The sequence below is a fragment of the Moschus berezovskii genome, chromosome 10, assembly GCF_049115385.1.
Source record: "Moschus berezovskii isolate FMDL1 chromosome 10, NW_MosBer_1.0, whole genome shotgun sequence".
In the NCBI taxonomy this organism is placed as follows: Eukaryota; Metazoa; Chordata; class Mammalia; order Artiodactyla; family Moschidae; genus Moschus; species Moschus berezovskii.
Genome location: NC_142469.1, coordinates 93991921 through 94015396, shown reverse-complemented (window position 1 = coordinate 94015396; position 23476 = coordinate 93991921). Strand labels below are relative to the sequence as shown.

Below are 23476 nucleotides of genomic sequence, written 5' to 3'. Positions count from 1 at the left end.
AGGCTCCCCCATCCCTGGGATTCTCCAGGCAAGAACACTGGAGTGGGTTGCCATTTCCTTCTCCAATGTGTGAAAGTGAAAAGTGAAAGTGAAGTCGCTCAGTCGTGTCCGACCCTTAGCGACCCCACCAGGCTCCTCTGTCCATGGGATTTTCTAGGCAAGAGTACTGGAGTGGCTTGCCATTGCCTTCTCCGGTATTTTATGCTAGATATTGAGTACTCATGTGGTTCTGAGCACTAATACAGAATACACATGTTATTCTTTTTATTTTTCACAATAAGCCTTCCAAATAATTAGTTATATTTTCTCTGTGTTTCAGGTAAGATAGTTGAGATACAGTGAACTTAGATAACTTTTCCCCGTTATCACAAAACTAGTAGCTGGTGGAGTTAAGATTTGAACCCAGGTGGATTTGGTTACAAAGCTAGCACTCTCCGCCATATTGGTCATTCTCAAAGTCTAGCATACACAAAGATCTCTTGGGGAACTTATTCAGAATGTGGATTCTGGGGTTTCACTCCCAGAGAGTCTGGTATAATAGCAGGGGAGCCCAGGAATCTGCAGGCGATTCTAATCCAAGTGGTTGGTGGATCACGCTTTAAGAAGTACTGTACCAAAGTTTCTCCTCCAGTTTAGGACTGACTAATGGGCATTGATTGTTTTTAGTCACTTTCATTTGCTTCAGCTCCAGATGAAAATACTAATATTCTGTTATTGACGGTTATACCTTCTGAATATTTACTACATTTACCCTTACTCTTAAGTACTTATGTGTGTGTGTGTGTGTGTATTCTATTTTGTTTTAGAATTCACTCATTAAAGAAAAACAGGAAAATTCATAAAAGTAGAGGCAGAATCACACAGTCATCCTAGTGCAACTTCTGGTCCTTTATGCATTGTTTATTTTCATAGTTGTAGTTGTGCCATACCCATAATATATAACTTTGTATCATTTTTTAAAAATCCTAATAGTAGACAATTGCTGTACATTTACTGTGTTGCCAAGTACCATGTCAGTTGCTTTACATATATTATTTAATCCTCAAAACAGACTTAGAAGGTAGGTACTAAACTGTTAGCCCCAATTTCTGGTGAGGAAACTTAAGCTTAGATAGGTAAAGTAACTTGCTCTTTATAGTTACCTAAACACAGGTAATTTATAAGCCATCTTAGACCCTATTCTTTGCTGTTTTTAAATGGTTGTTTGCTGCGCTTTTAAGGGATGTAACCTACAATAGTTAACCCCTTTTTTTCTTATTATAAATAAATTGAAAATTTTTCCACATCTGTTTATTTTTTCTTAATTTCCAAAGTAGAACTAATAAAAGATGAGTGAAGTTATGTTTTTATTTTATCTTGCCTATAAATATGTTTTACTCCTGCTTAACTTTTTTTTTTACCCCTCCTCCTGGAGAATCATCATTTGACCCTTGTATTGGTCACTCTGGCTGCCGTAACAAAATCCCACAGACTGGGTGACTTAAACAGCAGAAACTTATTTCTCACAGTTCTAAAGCTATAGAAAGTCCAAGCTTAAGGTGTGAGCCAGTTTGGTTTCTGGTGAGGAGTCTTCTTGAGTAGCTGACCTCCTCTGCGTCCTCACATGGCAGAGGAAACAGCAAGCTCTCTGGTGTCTCTTAATAAGGACACTAATTATTAGATCAGGACCCCACCCTTATGACCTTATTTAACTTGATTTACTTCCTTGCTCCAAATGATCACACTGGGGTTTAGGAATTCAGCATAAACTCAGTTTTGGAGGAATACAGAAATTCAGCCTGTGACAGCACCATAACTCCTCGGTTACTGATAAGAACTTTCCAGTGAATAGATGTTCCCAGTGATTATTCAGGTGATTTCAGATTTAATGAACTGTTTGATTGCCACAGTCTTAACAAGAGGAGGCAGGAGGTTTCTCTCTTTGGGGTAATAGAAAGTTGTTAAATGAGCTTTTCATCTTGAAAAGTCTATAATGATGAACTGTAGGGTCCCTCCTTATTGCTTCTGGCTTTCTTCCATATTTTTGTTCTGTCTCTGATTTTAAATGCCCTGGATAGCTATTAGCTACAAAATCCTCCTCTTTGACTTTATTTGCTACATCTTTCTGTTTCTTCTTGTAATTTATTTAACTGCCTCAGCTGAATATCCCTCAAAACTATTTTTCTGTTAGTCTTAATCTCATGCTTAAGAGAGCTTGTTCTTTCAACTCTGTTGGGGATTGTAACCGTGACATCGCCTAAATTTTAATCCCATTTAAGGAACAGAGTCAGTCGATCCTGCATTCTCTTCTAGTGCGGTGCACAAACTTGTTTGTACAAGGAGGTTCATTGAAGGCTTCCAGAGGAACGATTAAAAATAGTGTAAAGCCATTAGGTATAATTATTTTAAAATGTTTTTTAAAAGTCAGCTGAAGTCCCTCAAACATCTTTTCATCTCACTGAATAAAACCCAAAGTTTCCAGCATGTCCCTCAGTGCCACCCAGTGAGATCCTGTCCCCCACTACCTCTGTGACCTCAGAGGTAGAACCTTACAGTTCTATCCCTCAGTCTTCTTGAACAAGTCAGATGCAAATACTTCAGTTCTCTGCACTCACCTTTCCTTCAGCTCAGATACGTGGTGGCTTGTTCTCTCATTTCTTTCAAGTCTCAACTTAAATGTTGCCTCAGAAAGGCCTTCTCTGTTCAGCCTACCTGTATCATTCCATATCCCCTACCCTTCTTTATTATATTTTCTTAGATGGCACTTATCATCATCTGATGTACTGTTTATTTCTTCATTGAAGCCCCATCTGCCCCCCATTCACACTAATGTGTAAACTTGGGAGAGTAAAGGCTTTTATTATTATTGGTTTTTTTTATCTTGAATTCAGAGTAGTGCCTGTCAGTAGTAATAGTTCAGTAAATTATTTCTCGGATGAATGAATAGCAGTAAGAAGTGGATAAAGGGACTTTCCTGGTGTTCCAGTGATTTGGACTCTGCTTCCACTGTAGGTGGCACAGGTTTGATCCCTGTTCAGGGAATTAAGATTCTGCAGGCCATGTGGTTTGGCCCCCCAAAAAGTAGATTAAGTGTGGTACATTTTATGTGACTGACTGCCATCTAGGCATTAAAAGTCATGTATGAGGTAATGATAGAGGAAAAGATACTAAAAATGTTTCATGATATAATGAGAAGAGAAAAATATGAGCATGTGTATGTATGTATGTTAGTCACTTAGTCATGTCTGACTCTGTGACCCCATGGGCTGTAGCCCGCCAGTCTCCTCTGTCCGTGGGATTCTCAGGCAAGAATACTGGAGTGGATTGCCATTTCCTCCTCCAGGGAATATATATGTATAATGGTTCCAGTTTTGTTTAAATGAAAGGCAACCATAAGAAAATAAACTAATATGTTAAGTGGTTAACTGTGGATAGTGGGGATACAGGTGACTCAAACGGTAAAGAATCTGCTTGCAATGCAGGAGACCAGGGTTCTAACCCTTGGTTGGGAAGTTCAGCCAAGCCTCTTGAACTGGTGATATTTAGATCAACTTACTGAACCAGCTTATCTGTTCAGTATCATCTTTTTTTTTTGTTTTTAGTTCATTTTTCACTTTTCAAAAAAGATTTATTGTTTTGGCTGCGCTGAGTCTTCGTTGCTGCGCAAGGGCTTTCTCCAGCTGTGGCGTGGGGGCTACTCTTCATTGCAGTGTGCGGGCTTCTCTTTGCCGTGGCTTCTCTTGTTGCAGAGCACAGGCTTAGTTGCTCCGTGTCACGTGGAATCTTCCTGGACCAGGAATTGAGCCTGTGTCCCTGCAGTGGCAGGCAGATTCTTAACCACTGGACCGCCAGGGAAGCTCCAGTATCATCCTTGAGTGTTTCTCATTGTATCTTTACAGTTTGTATCTTTATGACCTTTATGTCGATTAAGCTCATCTTGCTTTCTTTGCTTTTCCTCACTCATTTTCTTATCTGCAGTTGTACTGTCTTATTTAGGTCAACTCCTAAATTAGAAGGATGTTTCCAGATCCAGTTTGCTTTCTGTCTTCAAGAGTCCATTCCCATTGCCACAGCACTAGGTCTCTTTCACACTTTCTGGTATATTTGCCTAATCTTGTGTATCTTCTTTCTTAACTCTACCTGAGGTATTTGAGTACAGGACTCCCCTACCATTTTTATTGCTCATCTTACCCCAACCAAGTCTAGAAGCATAATAGTAGGAGCCTAATAAATATTTGCTGGAATCAAGATTTCCAGGAGAAATATCAATAACCTCAGATATGCAGATGACACCACCCTTATGGCAGAAAGTGAAGAGGAACTAAAAAGCCTCTTGAGGAAAGTGAAAGAGGAGAGTGAAAAGGTTGGCTTGAAGCTCAACATTCAGAAAACGAAGATCATGGCATCTGGTCCCATCACTTCATGGGAAATAGATGGGGTAACAGTGGAAACAGTGTCAGACTTTATTGGGCTCCAAAATCACTGCGGATGCTGATTGCAGCCATGAAATTAAAAGATGCTTACTCCTTGGAAGGAAAGTTATGACCAACCTAGATAGCATATTAAAAAGCAGAGACATTACTTTGCCAACAAAGGTCCGTCTAGTCAAGGCTATGGTTTTTCCCGTGGTCATGTATGGATGTGAGAGTTGGACTGTGAAGAAAGCTGATCGCCGAAGAATTGATGCTTTTGAATTGTGGTGTTGAAGAAGACTCTTGAGAGTCCCTTTGACTGCAAGGATATCCAACCAGTCCATCCTAAAGGAAATCAGTCCTGGGTGTTCATTAGAAGGACTGATGCTGAAGCTGAAACTCCAGTACTTTGGCCACCTAATGCAAAGAGCTGACTCATTGGAAAAGACTCTGATGCTGGGAAAGATTGGGGGCAGGATGAGATGGTTGGATGGCATCATCGATTTGATGGACAAGGGTTTGGGTAAACTCTGGGAGTTGGTAATGGATAGGGAGGCCTGGCATGCTGCAGTTCATGGGATCACAAAGAGACATGACTGAGCAACTGAACTGAATAAATATTTGAGGGATCTAAATTCTGCCACAAAAATAAAGATGAAGTGATTTACATAAAGGCAAAGCACCATACATGAGTTCTTATAGCTATCCATAGCCAGTGCTTGTATCAGTTTTTTTTTAAATGGGAAAATGATTAAATTTTATTGGTTAAAACATGAGAGCTATGATACATTCTAAATAAAATGGTACCAAACTGTGTGATTTCTACAGCTGTGCTTTGTTCTTTCTCTTTTGATCAAACTCCCTTCTCTGATTATTTTGCTCTCTTTTCAGTTTTCAAGAATCAGGCTATTTTTTCATTTATCTTTGATATACAGCAGGTATTTCATTTCAGAAGAGAGGTGATGATCAGTTATTTCTGCCATATAACTAGACTGCACCACAGACAGTTATGTCCAGTTTCAGTGCTAGATCTTAGATTTCAGTGAACTGCAGTTCTATCTTGTGTTCAGTTATTGCCATTGCTTCAAGTCATGGATTGATTTACACAGTGTGTGTTCATCCATGTTTGTACCAACTCCAAGAGTTGATTACGATTTTCCTGATCTTGTCTTTGATTAGACCATCACCAGGACCGAGAAAACGCCAGTCTTCTCAGTACAGCGACCCTAAACCACAGGGTAACCGTCTGAGTACAGCTGTCAGAGTTCACCGTCCATCCGCACACAATCTTCACAACGACAGAGGGAAAGCTGTTCGTAGTCGGGAGAAGAAAGAACAGAACAAAGGAAGAGAGGAAAAGGTAAATGTTACTGATTTTTATCAGTTAAAAAGTTATTTATTTATTAACCTTAAGAATGAAGACTACAAATTTTAATAATTTTTAGGAGTTAAATCTGCTACTATAATAAAACTATAGGCACACTGCACCTGGGCTAGGATTTTTCCTACTCAATATTCAGCAAATATTTTTGGTTGCTCTTTGTAACTTTCTATCTTGGTAATAAAGAACTTATGTATATTCTTTACCTGTTTTTACCAGTTATTAATATTTTACCCTTTTTGCTTTATCATTACTCTCTGTGTATACTTAATTTTTCCTGAAGTGTTGAGGATAAGTTGTAGAAATCTTGCCCTTTTACCCTTAAATATTTTAGTGTCAGTTTCCTGAATACTAGAACATTCTTTCACACAAACACAAAGCAGTGATCAACAATCATTAATTTTGCATTGATACATCTAATCCACAGACTTTTATAAAATTTCTCCAGTTACACTAATGATGTCATTTATAGCTTTTCCCCAGGCCTGCTCCATGCCAGGACCCAATATAGAAGCATGCGTTGCATTTGGTTGTCACGTTTCTTTAGTCTCTTTTAATGTGAACATTTCCTCAGCCTTTATCTTTTTTGGCCTTTTTAAAGAGTTATTTTGTAGAATGTTCCTTGGTTTGGGTTCACCTCATGTTTCCTTGTGATTAGATTAGGGTTGTGCATTCTTGGCAGGAAGGCAACAGAAGTGAAGTTTTGTTCTGCTCAGTGTATCATATAAGGCACACAGGATGTTTATTGCTCTGTTACTTCTAATAAATTAGATCACTTGGCTAGGGTGGCGTCTGCCAAGTCTCTCCACTATAAGTTACTCTTTTTCCCTTTATAGTCATTTGTGGGGAGATACTTTTGAGATTATATAAATATCCTGTTTCTCATCAAAATTTTATTTGTTTCGGCATCCAGGAGTTCATGCCTGAATCAGTTACTCCTCTGACAATTGTAAAATCATTTTCTAATGCTATTATCTCTTCTTTAATTAATTGAATTGTAAGAAAAAGTTCTATCTCTTCCCCTTTATTTAATTTTATCTGTATGGACTCATGCATTCTTATTTTATTCAGTGAATTAAAATTTGTTACTACCTTTCTGATGCTTAAATTGTCCAGGATTTGGGGAGCAGGAGACCCTTGAAGCTGGATCTTAAGTCTTTTAACATGTACTCACAAAATAGAGTGTTCCAGGCTCCTCCTGTATTTACCCTTGTTTCCCCAGGAAACCCTGGTTCCTGTTAGTGAGGAATGAGTTTCGTAAACCGAGATTTCAGTGCTAGCTAATGTTGTCTGAGTGCTTACGCCCCTCGCAGTGAGAAGCATACAGGGCTCTAAGAACTTAGTTTCAGTCCTCTTTTCCACCTCCCCAGCCCCTTGACTGAGGCACATACCTAGTCTATGAAATGGTAAAGCACCGGATCCTTTGGCTCGTTGTACCAAAAGGCCCCTCCACACCACCTGGGCAAAGTGAAAACTGGGTTATAGCAAATGTGAAGTCCCCAGTGCTGTTCTACTCAACAACCTAACAATCTATGCTGAGCTAGTCTATTCTTCTAAACAGTAGCTGTACAAGCTGTCCTAAGAAAAGGAAATAAAAGCACAGAACCAAGTCTCTTCAGAGAAATGTCTCTTCTATAGTGGGCAGGTCTGTTGCCCATTATACAAATGACTTTTCTTTGTTACTGTTGAGTTTTAAGAGTTCTTTATATATTCTCGAGATTAGTTCTTCGTCAGATATGTATTCTGCAGATTTTTTTTTAAGCGTATAGTTTGTCTTTTCATTGTTTTAGCAGGATCTTTCACAAGGCAAACGATTTTAATTTTGGTAAAGTCCAGTAATTTCCTGTTATAGAGTGTATTCTTGTTGTCAAGTTCTTAACTCTTTGCCTATGCCTATATCCCAATTTAAAAAATTTTTTTATCAAAAGTTTTATAATTTTATGTTTTACATGTAAGTCCATGATCTGTTTTGAGTTGATTTTTATGTAAAGTGTGAGGCTTAGGTCAAGGTTCATTTTTTGCCCATACATATTCAGTTGCTCCAACACCATTTGTTGAAAAGGATTTATTATAGCTCAGGGAACTATATTCAGTATCCTGTGATAAATTATAATGGAAAAGAATATGAAGAAGAATATATATATGTATAACTGAGTCACTAGGCTGTACAACAGAAATTAATACATTATAAATAATATATACGTCAATAAAATTTTTATACCATTCTCAAAATTCTGGGGGGAATACTCGTGTGGGTCTGTTTATGGGCTCTCTATTAGGTTTCATTGAGCTGGCTGTCCACCCAGAGTTCAAATAGATGTTTTTGTGTTTCTCTCAAAAGTTTGAAATATCCTGCAGTGTCCTGTGAGTTTGTCACTGTGCCTTGGAGTGCTTTAGCATGCAGCTTTGTAGCCCTAATGACTGACATCACAGAGGATGGGAGGAGATCTCTTCTAAGGGCTGAGGTGTCTCTTGGGGGAATATGGGAATAATCAAAAGGTGTTTTTGGAGCATCAGTAGGAACTGAGAAGGTGTTAAGAATTGACCTATTATCTTACCTGAAGAAACCATCTGTCTTTAACCTTATCTCTGCTAAAGCTTTGAGATAAATATACATATTTAATATTCACTAGTGACCACAATTTATCTCATTACTAACTTTTTCTGTTGTCAGTTCATATGCATATTTTTGTTTAACACCATTGTCATACTTTTTATGTAAAAATAAAAATTCAGTATGAAACTCTGAGGTTGATGTAGAATGATGACTTATAGTCTTTGATTCTGTCCTTATTACTGCACTATTACATTAGCTTTTATAAAAATGTCACTTGAGTCCAATCTTTGATTCATAGAAATGAAATACAGTGTTTGAGTTAATCATAAGCTCATTTTTTTTTCATCTCTTTGTGTAGAACAAATCACCTGCTGCAGCTACAGAACCAGAGACAAATAAATTTGATAGTACTGGGTATGACAAGGACTTAGTAGAAGCTTTGGAAAGGGATATAATTTCTCAGAATCCCAATGTTCGATGGTAAGTTATAGCACAACAAAACGATTGGTTGTTGCTTTTTGGAACAGAAATGGGCATGCGCGGAAGATCAGTCTTTGAGGATAGAACCGGAAGACACATAATGAAAAACTTCGCTTTGATTCAGGCTATACCAGTTTTTGTTTAAAATTTTTAAATTTAATGAAATAAATAATAATAAAATTTTTATTAAATTAAAAAATCCTATGTACAGAATGTGAACAAGATCACAAAAATTTCATCTTCTTTTTGGGACATTCTTTAAAGGTAAAATGGCAGTCATTCTTATGCATATGTATTTCTGGTTATCTTTAGGTTTATACGATACATATTGCTCATATATCCTATTACTTAGAGCAGTGGTTCTCAACTTTATTAATATTATAAAATTAGAAGTTTGGGATTAACATATTACACACTGTTACATATAAAATACATCACCAACAAGGACCTACTATCTAGCACAGGGAACCATACTTAAAAATTTTATACTAATCTATAAGGGGAAAGAATCTTAGAAAAAATAAAGGATACTCTATGTATGTTTAACTGGATCACCCTTCTGTGCACTTGAAACTAACATAACATTGTAAATCAACTATACTTCAATAAATTATTTTTAAAAAATCTAATCAAAGAACTATAATTTGTCACAAGTTCTAAAGTTCCATTTCCCACAAAGTTAGGCACATTCAGTTATATATTTTTTGTTAAAACTTTATTTTCAGGTATAGTTTTGGGGATATTTTAAAATATATTAACATGTCATATGTCATAATATATTATCACGCCATGTGTGCTAGCGATTGTAGTAGTGGTGCTTGTCTCGTGGTTGATTTCATGGCAATCTCTATTAACCTTGCTGTCTGCCTCTTGGTAGAGTAGGGGGTGAAGCAGCTGAATTGCAACCTGTGTCTGCTTCGTGCCATGTTTATTCTTATGTTTGTTTGTTTGTTTACTGGGCTTATTATTTCTAAACTATGGAATTTATGGAATGAGCATTTTAAGAATAGAAATTTAAAATAAGATGGCATAATAAAAAAGAGTAGGCCTATAGACCTGTGTTTTTATTCACCAAGCTGAAAATCATTACTGCCAAGACCTGAAGATTCAGATTGTGCCCTTTCTGTATACTGGCTGGTGTGGCAGAAACTTCATCACAATGTGTTAGTCCACTCGTGCCTCGGAAGAAACTTCACATTCTGTCAGCAGCATAAAATCATGTGCTTTCAGTGGCTCTCAAGAATGACTACACTGAATTAAATATGTGATCTAAGGTTTTAATCAAATATCTTCTCTTTCAGGGATGATATTGCTGATTTAGTAGAAGCTAAAAAGTTGCTTAAGGAAGCTGTGGTGTTACCAATGTGGATGCCAGAATTCTTTAAAGGCATTAGGAGACCATGGAAAGTAAGTTTCTTACTGTAACAGCATTGTCAAAACAAATGGCAAATGCGTTGTGCAGACAGCCAGTATTTATCTGTGTTGAGGGAAGGGGGAGTAGAACGTAGAGCAGGTACAGAAAATTTTAAATATATTGTGTTACTCAGACGAAAAACTACTGCAAGGTTTCCAGAATAGGAAACAGATGCAGTGTGATCTTTGAAAAGGTATACACATGACAGATTCATAGTGAACGTAAATTTGCAAATATGAATAAGTTGCCTAAATACAAAAATACTCCATTTTACATGTTGTGGTGCAGAACTTGCATCTGTATTGCTTGGAATTGTTCTTAAGAAATTAATAAGATATATCTGCATCTAATGAGTACCCCTTTATAAAAAAATTATACATGGCTTCACTGGGTCTTCATTTCTGCACGCGGGCTTTCTCTAGATGAAGCATGCGGGGGGCCGCTCTCTCGGGGTGGTGCATGGGCCTCTCATTGTGGTGGTTTCTCTTGTTGGAGAGCATGGGTGCTAGGAAGGTGCTTAGGCTTCAGTAGTTGCAGCCCTCAGGCTCAGTTGTTGCGACTCCTGGGCTCTGGAGCACAAGCTTGGTAGTTGTGGTACATGGGCTTAGCTGTCCGGCAGCATGTGGGATCTTTCCAGAGCAGGGATTGAACCTGTGTCCCCTGCATTGGGAGGCGGATTCTTTACAGCTGAACCACTAGGGAAGCCCTAATGAGTACTTCGTAAATGTCACGTGCTGATCTGAAAAGTGTCAAAAAAAACTCTTGGATTTGGGAAGTGTGCTAATGGCTCACTCTACTTATTTTTTGGAATTCTTGAAATGTTAAGTGATAAGCAAGATTCAAAATTCTAGACATACCTTGAGTACAACCATGTCAAAAAAAAAAACAGCTAATTTGTTTGAGCAAAAGGACTAGCAGGAAATATATCTAGATCCTAACGATACCTGTGTTAAGGGTATATCAGTACTATAATATCGATTATATTTTTTCTCATCTCTTAGTTCCAAATTTTTAATAATGTGTAATTATCTTACTTTTGTAATGCAAAAGGTAAATTTATGATAAAATATCCTTCTGTTTGTCTTTGTCTTTTATCTCAGTATTATGTGTAAGTTGGTTGAAGATTGATTCTTAGTAATGGAATTCTTGTGAATTAGAACAACGGCAGATAAACCCTTTACTGACACTGTTATATTCCCAACAGGGAGTGTTAATGGTGGGCCCACCTGGCACAGGAAAGACCCTCCTTGCTAAAGCAGTAGCAACGGAATGTAAGACAACATTCTTCAATGTCTCTTCATCAACTCTGACTTCCAAATACAGAGGAGAGTCTGAGAAGCTTGTTCGTCTTCTGTTCGAAATGGTGAATGTCTGAGACAACTCTAATGATTCTTTACTTCTAGAAGGGAAGAAAATGAATTGTAACTAACTCCATGGTGTAGAATCGCCAGGCAGGATGCGCTTGTGCCCAGGGTATGGTTCCTGTGCCCTTGAAAGAAAGTGAAAAAGAAAAAGTGAAGTTGTTCAATCATGTCCGATTCTTTGCGACCCCATGGACTATAGCCTGACAGGCTCCTCCATCCTTAGAAACTTTTTACTAACATGAATTACTTGTGTTTCTCTTTGACTCCTTTTCTCTGGAGGAATGACTGTCTGCTAGTTTACGGACATGCTTATGCCATGGGATCCACGTTACTGATCTCCTGCTATAGGAATGTGAAATTATTATGTTTTTTAAGCCAGGCTTTATTATAGTATAGTAAATTCAGTATTGGTAAATAATGGGGAAAGGTGAAAATCACAAGTAAATATGGAACTGAGATTACCTCCAATCTATTCACTGTATCAAATACCTGGCATTTAATGACATGATCTTTGAATTCAGTTCTTTGCTTCTTACTTTGAGTTTCTTTTTCCTTCTTCCACTGCCACTCATCTGAGTATCAGTAGAATAAATATAATTCAACAAGTTCTGATGAGTGGGTTGAATTCAATAGCTTTTAGACTTTGGACCTTAAGTTTCACTTAACTGTTTCCGTCTTACCTCATTTAAGAAATTGTTTAGTTATATGCATGAAGACAGAGTTGTATTTATTATATAAATAGTGACAAAGATTTACATTCTTAATCATGGTGGCCAAACTCTTAGATGATCATGCTGACATTATACCACATCTTGCTTCCTAGGCTCAGAATAAGACAAAACAAAACCCTCACAATTTCATGCTATCCATTTTCTGTAAAGGCTTCTTCCTGTTTCAGTTCCCATTTTTTTCCTCCTTCAACTGCGATAATTCATAAGGCAGGATGTAAATTCTGACAGATTCTTATGGATTATTAATAGTCAATCCCACAGTAGGTGTGTAATAGAGAACCTCTTAAATCATTTTGAAAAATTCTCTTCAGGGGAAAAAACTTACCAGTATTCCAGAATAACTTGGTGTTTTAAAAATGTAAGTTCAGTAGAATGAATGGCTAAATATGGGGTCATTAGAGTCAGATGACCTGGTTTAGATCCCACTTCCGTCACTTTCCCAGCTAGCTTACCTGTGGGAGAATTCCTCTCCTGTTGCTCATTTGCTTTATCTGTAAGAGGAGGACAGTAATTTAGGACCTACCTCTAATGTTTAAGCACAAGCTGGAATCAAGATTGCAAGGAGAAATAACAATAACCTCAGATACACAGGGTGTCCCTGGTGGCTCAGAGGGTAAAGCATCTGCCTGTAGTGCGGGAGACCCAGGTTCGATCCCAGGGTTGGGAAGATCCCCTGGAGAAGGAAATGGTGACCCACTTCAGTACTCTTGCCTGTAAAATTCCACGGACTGAGGAGCCTGGTAGGCTACAGTCCACGGGGTCACAAAGAGTCAGACATGACTGAGCGACTTCACTTCACTTCACTTCAGATATACACATACACCACCCTTATAGCAGAAAGCGAAGAGGAACTAAAGACCCTCTTGATGAAAGTGAAAGAGGAGAATGAAAAAGCTGGCTTAAAACTCAACATTAAAAAAACAAAGATCATGGCATCTGGTCCCATCACTTCATGGGAAATAGATGGGGAAATAGTGGGAACAGTGACAGACTTTATTTTTTGGAGGCTCCAAACTCACTGCAGATGCTGATTGCAGCCAGGATATTAAAAGAGGCTTACTCCTTGGAAGGAAAGTTATGACCAACCTAGACAGCATATTAAAAAGCAGAGACATTACTTTGCCAACAAAGGTCCATCTCGTCAAAGTTACCGTTTTTCTAGTGGTCATGTATGGATGTGAGAGTTAGACTATAAAGAAAGCTGAGCGCCAAAGAATTGATGCTTCTAAACTGTGGTGTTGGAGAAGACTCTTGAGTTCCTTAGACAACAAAGAGATCAAGCCAGTCAGTCCTAAAGGAAATCAACCCTGAATATTCATTGGAAGGACTGATGCTGAAGCTGAAACTCCAATACTTTGGCCACCTGATGTGAAGAAATGACTTACTGGAAAAGACCCTGATGCTGGGAAAGACTGAAGGCAGGAGGAGAAGGGGACGACAGAGGATGAGATGGTTGGATGGCATCACCGACTCAACAGACATGAGTTTAAGCATGTTCTGGGAGTTCAAGATGGACAGGGAAGCCTGGCGTGCTGCAATCCATGGGGTTGTAAAGAGTCAGACACGACTAAGTGACTAAACTGAACCGACCTCTAATGTTTGGAGGGTGAAATCAGCCAGTGCACTTCAGCTGCTTAATATAGAGCCTGACTCATAAGAACTCACAAATATTTACTATTACTGTTTAAGAATTATTTGATTATTTTTTTAATGTAGGCAGTTTTTTTTTTTAATTTATTTTTTTAAACTGGAGGATAATTATAATACTGTGTTGACTTCTGTCATACATCAGCATGAATCAGCCATAGGTATATAAGGTAGGGTTTTGAGGAAAAAGGACTGTTTTCTTCTATGAGGGAAAGTCTCTTACAAAGTGCTAATTTGTAGTATTTTTTTTTATATTGCAGTTTATAAAGACATATCAAACAGCTTATTTTTTACAGGCTTCCCTGGTATTGCCTAGGAAAATCTTAACCATCTTTAAATCTTATCCGGAGGGTGCTACCTTGAGCTGCTCACTTGATTAGAGGCTCAATCACAAACCAGTGCCTGCAGTTTGGAGCTCCTGCCTCCCTGAATTTTGTTTATGGCTCCTTTGAAACCAGGTTGATTTTCTCCTTTTCATCATGTGGACTCTCTCAAGGAGTAAAATTGTACTGCCCCCTATGTCTTGGTTTTGACTGCTCTGCAGATGACTGCCTCTTACGTGCCCTGCCCCACCAGAATTTTTCAAAGTGAGCATGGCTCAAGGCCTGTATTTTGAATAAGGCCACTTAAATATTACCATTACTATTTTTAATTATTTTTAATTGAAGGATGGTTGCGTTACAGTATGGATTTCTGCCATACATGGACAAATACTGTTTTTTAAATTATTTGCGTTCAGTTGCACTGGGTCTTTTTTGCTGTTCAGGCTTTCTCTGGGTGCTGGAGGGGGACTACTCTCTAGTTACCTTGGGCAGGCTTCTGGTTTCCGTGGCTTCTCTTGCTGTGGGGCAGAGGCTCTGAGGCTCAGTAGTTGTGACTCGCAGGCTTAGTTGCCCCATGACCATGTAGAATCTCCCCAGACCAGGGATCGAACCAGTGTCCCCTACACTGGCAGGCAGATTCTTATCCATTGTAGCACCAGGGTGAAGTGAAGTTACTCAGTCGTGTCTGACTCTTTGCAATCCCATGGACTGTAGCCTACCAGGCTCCTCTGTCCATGGAATTTTCCAGGCAAGAGTACTGGAGTGGGTTGCCATTTCCTTCTCCAGGGGATCTTCCCAACCCAGGAATTGAACCTGGATCTCCTGCATTGCCGGCAGACGCTTTACCATCTGAGCCACCGGGTAGTACCACTTAAATATTATTAAAATATGTCCAGAGTTTGTCACATGACTTGGTACAGACATTTAAAAATTTAACTGTATATTTTTTTTGTTATATTGTCAAGAACTTTCATTTTTAAGTGTCAGAAATCTAATCATGGGACTTCCATGGTGATCCAGTGGTTAAGACTCTGCACTTCTAATACGGGGATCATGGGTTCCATCCCTGGTCCGGAATTATGAGCCCACATGCCACAGGTGCAGCCGATAAAGGGGAAAAAAGTATAATCAAATCAGTTTAAACAAAAAGAATAATATGTTGGGTGACATAACTGGGAATTGTCAGGTTATGTTTTAGATTTTTAGGTCTAGCAGGATCCAGCAATTCAGATGTCCTTGGGAATTGTTTCTCTCTAAACATTTGGCTCTTTTTACCTCTGGGTTGACTTTGACATTGGCAGATCCATGTGGTGACTGAGATAGCTGTTAGAAGTTTACATCGTACTTTTGTTGTCCTAATGGCAATCCCTGAGAATTAGTCCTCATTTCTCAGTTGTTCCAGTAAAACTCTAGAGATTAATGTTTGGCCTTGCTTGAGTCACATGCTTGTGCCTGGACTCTCCTGGGAGTCCAGCAGAGGTTGGCCCCACTTGAAGCAGTGGAGTAAGAATGAGAAAGAGATGACTTATGTACAAATGAAAAGGAGCGCTTCTCTCATCGGAAGAAGCGGTGCTGTGCAGGCAGAAGCAATCGGTGTCCTCGTCCACACCTCTCTACGATACTTTCCCAGGTCATCCAAACCCAATTTTAAATGTGCCACATAGCCTCTGCCTTAATTTGGACCTTTCTATGTACTCTTGCTGCTGCTGCTGCTAAGTCATGTCCAACTCTGTGCGACCCCAAAGACGGCAGCCCACCAGGCTCCCCCGTCCCTGGGATTCTCCAGGCAAGAACACTAGAGTGGGTTGCCATTTCCTTCTCCAATGCATGAAAGTGAAAAGTAAAAGTGAAGTCACTCAGTCGCGTCCAACTCTTCGAGACCCCATGGACTGCAGCCTTCCAGGCTCCCCCGTCCATAGGATTTTCCAAGCAAGAGTACTGGAGTGGGTTGCCATTGCCTTCTCCACTATGTACTCTTAGTTTGGGGAAAAACTCAAATCTAGTAGTTTTTGCTTGAAATTTGATTTTTGTCATTGGTTCTGATGGTTGCTAGCTAGAATTTCAATTACAAATTTTCTTGCGTGTTTGCTTTTTTCTTTCCCTCCATCCAGTTTATTTTCCCCCTCTGTTTCTTGAAAAGAAAGCAGAAAAATGTTTGTACATAGTGCCTAAAATCCAAGTAAAATGATACCTTAATTTAAAATGGTATGATCCTTTTGGAGCAAACAGATGACTTAGAATTAAAGTTTTTAACTAGAAAAGAAACTGAGATTTTAATATCAGGATTTTCCAGGTGAACAGACAAAAGTAAATCTGTACTTTGAAGGCACAGTCTTTAGCACAGTACCTTTTAGAGGGTACTGAATTGTAACCTCATGGTCAGAAGAATTGATGGACCCAGTACAATTGCATGTCCAAGTCTATTGTGTTCATTTGCCATTGTGGACTTCTATTTTTAAAATGCTGTTTGTTCACTTAAGCTCTGTTTTGAGAAATCCTTGCCATCATTTAGTTTCAAGCTTTCTTGTGTGGTGATTCTCTAAGTGTGGATATTTCTTTTAAAAAATGATTAACAGTAAATATTAGTTACTGTAATAATATGCTTATCAACTATACTCCAATTAAAAAAATAAAGTCTACTAAACACAAACAAAAAAAAACCCACAAAAATAAATAGATAAAATAAAATGCTGCTTCTGTCTCCTTAAGAAAAGGGTGATACTACTGAGTCTTACACAGCTGTTTATTAGGTTAATACTTGACCAGTGGATCAGTCTTCCCTGTCCTTTGATTTGAGGAAGAAGAAATGCATTTAAGGTACAAAAATAAACTGGGGGGATATTATTCAGCCATAAAGGAGAATGAAGTACTGTACATGCTATAATATGGATAAACACTGAAAACATGCTGAGTGGAAGAAAGCAGACACAAAGGCCTCATATTGTTTGATCCCGTTAATTTGAAATGTTCAGAACAGGCAAACGCATAGGGACAGAAAACAGATCAGTGATCACCAGGGGCTGGGGGAAGAGAAGTGGGGGTTATTGGGCGGGGGGAGGCACTGAAATGTTCTGGAATTGACAGTGATGATGGTTGCATAATAGTATTAATATGCTGAATACTGAATTGTATACTTTAAAATGGTTTAAATGGTGAATTTTTTGTTATATGAATTTTATCTTAAAAAAGGCCTTTTTAATTGTCTCTTCTAATTGACCCTTGAACAACGTGAAGATTAATCTGCATGTAACTTATAGTTAGCCCTCTGTATCCACAATTCCTCTACACCCTCAGATTCAACCAACCTAGGCAGTAGTGTAGTATTTATTACTGAAAAATATCCACATGTAAGTAGACCCATGCAGCTCATACCTGAATTGTTCAGGGGTCAGCTGTACTTGTATCAGTCAAATGAAAAATGGCAATTTAATTAGAATTCCTTAGAGTTTATATTTATAAAAATATAAATTTAAATATATTTATACATTTATATATTTTCACATTGTATATATTTACATTAAAATAAATTTATATATAAATAAAATATTAAAATTTAAATATAATTTTAAATATTTATAAAAATCTATGTGATATTATTAATATATAAGGTAATGGTTCTCTTTAACAAAATTTTTTCTGAAACTTTAGAACGCTTATCAGTATCTATAAATGTTTTCCCACTATCATTATCCATATCATACAGGATAATCCTATATTTATATGACATATATATGGTTTTTCCCATGGTCATGTATGGATGTGAGAGTTGGACTGTGAAGAAAGCTGAAGAATTGATGCTTTTGAACTGTGGTGCTGGAGAAGACTCTTGAGAGTCCCTTGGACTGCAAGGAGATCCAACCAGGCCATTCTAAAGGAGACCAATCCTGGGTGTTCATTGGAAGGACTGATGCTAAAGCTGAAACTGCAATACTTTGGCCACCTCATGCGACGAGTTGACTCACTGGAAAAGAGTCTGATGCTGGGAGGGATTAGGGGTGGGAGGAGACGGGGACGACAGAGAATGAGATGGCTGGATGGCATCACCGACTCTATGGACATGAGTTTGAGTGAACTCCGGGAGTTGGTGATGGACAGGGAAGCCTGATGTGCTGTGATTCATGGGGTCACAAAGAGTCGGACACGACTGAGCGACTGAACTGAACTGAACTGAACTGATATAGCCAATTAGAGTATTGAATAGTATAGAAATTGCCATATAATATTTAAGTATACAATAAGTCTGTATTAGAAGCTGTGTTTTAGCTCTTCCAATTCTCTCCTCAGTATTAGGACAAGAGGGAGAGATGCACAGTGTGGGAGGCTCCTCCACTCTTTTCTAACTGCTTAACTGTAGATTACTTTTAAATGGAATTAAAAACCTGGTGTTGCCTGGTTTCTTCCTGCAGGCTCGATTTTACTCTCCAGCTACTATATTTATTGATGAGATAGACTCCATTTGCAGCCGCAGAGGGACTTCTGAAGAGCACGAGGCAAGCAGAAGGGTGAAGGCCGAGCTGCTGGTTCAGATGGATGGTATGCGTGTGTATAAGCATGAACTAAGCTTCACTCACAGTGCTAACCCCCAGCTCCAATGACCAGGCGCTGGCAAGTAGGTCCTGGAGATCGACAGCAGTAAATTGGGGATGCTGACAGTGGTGACACACCAGAAATAATGGCTGTTCCTTTACTGAACACCTTTTGTCAAACACACATCTCATTCTTAGCCATGAAACTGAAACAAATGCAGATAAATTGGCCTTAAAGGGGGCTATGTATGGTTTTGAAGAATTTTTAAAATTGTTAACATAGTTTTGCTGAACTAGTCTTTTTATTAAATCTGTTTTTGAGTCATATTTTCTGCATGCTACAAAAACTCATTTTTTTGAACTGCAAGCTCACACATGTACCAGTTTGCTTTGTAAGTCTTAAGGAGGCTTGATGATTACATTGCTTTTAATGTTGAGCTAAATATTTGAGGATATTTAAGTATTTGAGCTTTGCTTTTCTTTTTTTTTTTTTTTAACTATGTTCTTACCCTTCCTCAAGGTGTTGGAGGTGCTTCTGAAAATGATGACCCTTCCAAAATGGTTATGGTTCTGGCAGCTACTAATTTTCCCTGGGATATTGATGAGGCTTTAAGACGGCGTCTTGAGAAAAGAATCTATATTCCATTACCATCAGGTATCTTCATTTGAATCAGAAAGCTCATGTTAACTTTTTTTTTTAATATCGTTTATTTATTTATTTGGCTGAACCAGGTCTCAGTTGCAGCATGTGAACTGTTATTTGCAGTCATGTGGGATCTAGTTCCCTGACCAGGGATTGAACGCAGGCTCCTTGAATAGGGAGCTAGAGTCTTAGCCACTGGACCACCAGGAAAGTCCCTTATGTTAACTCTTAAGTGAAGTGAAGTTGCTCAGTCGTGTCTGACTCTTTGCAACCCCATACACTGTAGCCTACCAGACTCCTCTGTCCATGGGATTTTCCAGGCAATACTACTGAAGTGGACTGCCATTTCCTTCTCCAGGGGATCTTCCCAACCCAGGGCTCGAACCCAGGTCTTCCGCACTGTAGACAGACGCTTTACCGTCTGAGCCACCTTTTGCTAAATTTTGAAGTTTGGTATTAATTAACTACTTTAAAAGACAAACCAGTTCAATTAAAAACATAAAAACTAAAAAAATTTTCAATTAAAAAAATAAAAATTAATTAAAATTAAAATTTAGAGGGAGGATAAGGGGAGGAGGGAGGCAGGAGGGGGTTTCGGGAGGGGGAACTCATGTACACCCGGGGCAGATTCATGTCAATGTATGGCAAAACCAACCAATATAATATTGTAAAATAATTAGCCTCCAATAAAAATTAAAAAAAAAAGAAAAAATTAAATTCAATGAGGAATAGCTCGTAAATTTTTTAAGCAAATGAGCTCTAAGAATTGAAAAACAACTTATTAAAGTAGACTGGAGAAAAATAAAAATTGTTTATGGTGATATTTACATTTGTTTATATTTATATATATGTTTATATATATATAATATGTATATGTTATGTTTATATTTATATATATTCATTTATATTTTGTTTCTCCCAATAGCAAAGGGCAGGGAAGAACTATTACGAATAAGTCTTCGTGAGCTGGAATTGGCTGATGATGTTGACCTTGCGTGTATAGCAGAAAACATGGAGGGTTATTCAGGTGCGGACATTACCAACGTGTGCAGGTATGAATTATTCTGGAAGTATAGGTTTTTGTTTCTGGTTCTGATTTTGTTTTTAGGAACCATAGGTTTTTGTCAACGTAAACTTACGTTATGAAGTTTTTATGCTAAATTAAGATAGATGAAGAATAAAGACCCACATTATATAACCTAGTCAGAGAGACAAGTTTTGGCATTAAGCTAGTGTTAGCTGGTGCTAGTAAGTCATTTGGTTATCTTGTATGTCATTGAAGACTGTGGTTCATTTAAAAGCTACACATTCAAGAAGGTAGTGTTAAAACAGCTGATATAAAATAGAAAACCAGTAATTGTCTTGGATTAGAAAAAAAAGTTTTAGGTTTTAAAACTTTTTATTTGCATACTTTAAAAAGTGTGCGTTCTAGTAATTAAAATCATTTGAACAAAATGTTATTCTGATTACGCTGCATTTTAACAGCCCATGGGACACCTTGGACCAGTTTGTTTTTTAGATGTCACTGTCATCCCACCCAGCTTCCTCCTTCACCAACACGTGAACTGGTTTTCTTCCCCACTAGCCAGACAGGCAGATGGGAGAGGCAGGAATGGCCTTCAGCCCCGCTGTCAGTAGCCCTCCTTTCTTCCATGTGAAAAGGGCAGCACAGTCATTTAAATGTGATGCACACTTTTTGCATCTTACAGTTAAACAGCTGAAGGAAGTAAGGTGAGAAGGCAGAGCCTGTGGAACGTACGGTGCTGATTGGCAGCACACGCCTTATTAAAACTTGCCTGCTTCTGTTCAGTCATTTCTTTTTAAAGCAGTGGATTTTTCTCTTCCATTTGTTTCTGTCTTCAGTTTTGACTTACCAAATTCTCAGCCCTATCAGGTATGTCAGACGTGGTTGCAGAGGAAGCAGAGCAAGGCATGACTGAGCGAGTCCGGTCTGCAGGGTGACCGCTGCCAGGTGCCTGGGTTAGGAAAATTAACGTTGGCGCATTCATTCAGCGTATTGTTCCATGGGAGACGCAATCCAGTGCAGATTGATTTGGCCCATCAGAACAGAGTACAGTCTCATTTTCAGTGAAGTGTCATAAATGTGATAGGAATAGCAGTAACAAGAAAAGATGGTCTCTACTTCAAAACCTGATTGAAGTAGGTTTTGTCCTAATCTTAGTATTAGCTTCGGAGAAGGCAATGGCAAGCCACTCCAGTACTCTTGCCTAGAAAATCCCGTGGATGGATGAGCCTGGTAGGCTGCAGTCCGTGGGGTCGCTATGGGTCAGACACGACTGAGCGACTTCACTTTCACTTTTCACTTTCACACATTGGAGAAGGAAATGGCAACCCACTCCAGTGTTCTTGCCTGGAGAATCCCAGGGACGGGGGAGCCTGATGGGCTGCCGTCTATGGGGTCACACAGAGTCGGACACGACTGAAGTGACTTAGCAGCAGCAGCAGCAGTATTAGCTTGGACATTTATTAGGAAGGTACTTGACTGCACTGGTTTACTCACCTCCAAAGTAAACATTCCATGCAGGGCTGACGTGAGGATTAGCAATAACGTGTGTATGAAACAGCTTTGTAGCTGTCGCTTTGCAGACGTGGTGGCTGCTGTTAAGGATCAAATTGGGTGAAAGCAAGGAGGTAGTTGAATTTTAAGTTTCTTCTTAAAAAAATACAGCACTAATACAGAGGAGGGAAGGAGAGACCACTTGATTGTTTCGCTTTTCTTACACATGCAGTAGAAAATATTTAATTTTCCAGCTAGCAAGTTCTCGTCTGTTCCTGTGATGCTTATTCTTTATTTCATGGCACACTTTTAAAAAAATTCAGTTGCCCTCATGTTATATCCTTCTACTTCTTGGGCTTTTTGCTCAGACTTAACTGCTAACAAAACAGCTGAAAACAGGCCTTGTAGTTCAATACTAGATTCTGTGCAGTACTACTTATGTATATATAATAAAATAATTTGCAGAATAACACATGCACTGAAAAAAAAAAATCTGTTCAGAGTTTTTTCTTTGACCAGCACATCATTTTGTGGTTTTTGTCTTTTTAATTTGACCTAGGGATGCATCCTTGATGGCAATGAGAAGGCGTATTGAAGGTTTGACCCCGGAAGAAATCAGAAATCTTTCAAGAGAAGAAATGCACATGCCTACAACTATGGAGGATTTTGAAATGGCTTTAAAAAAGGTTTCAAAGTCGGTGTCGGCTGCAGACATTGAAAGATATGAGAAATGGATATTTGAGTTTGGATCATGCTAAATTCTCACATGTAAACTGTGAGCAACCTTGCATTAAGTGTTTGAATAATTAAATGTAGTATTTCATTGCACCAAGCGCTATATTTTTTTAAACTTTCGTTATGGTAAGAGTGGAAAAAAGTATGATTCTGAATAAAGGCAATTTTTTCAAGTTACAAGCAAACTTGTTTTACTTTAGCATTACTGTATTTCTCTTTTACTGACAACAAATGTTATAGCACAAGTGCTGTTACTTGGCTTGGAAAACTGTCTTTATGTGCACTTCTGAGTGTATCCTTTTCTCTTCCACTGCCTGTGGCTGTTGTTGCTTCTGAAGAATAAGACTGGCTTTAGCTCTGTAGGTGCCAGAGGATAACTGAAAATTCCTGAACATTTTTACACAAATAGCCAATTGAGTGACGCCCGAACCACACCCACTGTGCTTTCCTTCCTGCCTGGTGTTATGGCCAGTTTCCCTCCTCGTTCTGAGAGAGCTTTAAAGACCCCTTCATTTTACTGTGCAACTTAAAAGGAAAATATATATATATAACATCTGTACACAGTCTTGCCTGCCTGACTTTATTCTGCCCACATGTAAAAGGCTGCACTGTAGGCAGGAAGCTACCTTTACATTTGTGCTGCTGACTGTAAAGTCACTAACCCATCACTCATGGATGCAAAGTGTAATTAAAATAATTAACAATACAAATATAAATTAATAAATGAAATAAATAGTAATGGTATAAATCTTCAAAGCTGAAACTG

At 38.5% G+C, this 23476-nt stretch overlaps 1 protein-coding gene across 2 annotated transcripts in view; it reads left to right on the top strand.

Annotated features, from left to right (window-relative positions):
* The window catches only part of KATNA1 (katanin catalytic subunit A1), a 36584-nt gene extending 13118 nt beyond the window's left edge, over positions 1 to 23466 (top strand). For both annotated transcript variants that reach the window (XM_055432964.2, XM_055432965.2), the window contains 8 exons: positions 5571 to 5751; positions 8688 to 8809; positions 10111 to 10216; positions 11428 to 11586; positions 18695 to 18821; positions 19335 to 19469; positions 20383 to 20509; positions 22535 to 23466. In XM_055432964.2, coding sequence (XP_055288939.1) covers positions 5571 to 5751; positions 8688 to 8809; positions 10111 to 10216; positions 11428 to 11586; positions 18695 to 18821; positions 19335 to 19469; positions 20383 to 20509; positions 22535 to 22733 — 1156 coding nt within the window. In that variant the 3' untranslated portion in view covers positions 22734 to 23466. The remainder of the gene's footprint in view (positions 1 to 5570; positions 5752 to 8687; positions 8810 to 10110; positions 10217 to 11427; positions 11587 to 18694; positions 18822 to 19334; positions 19470 to 20382; positions 20510 to 22534) is intronic.
* The last annotated feature ends 10 nt before the right edge of the window (positions 23467 to 23476 follow it).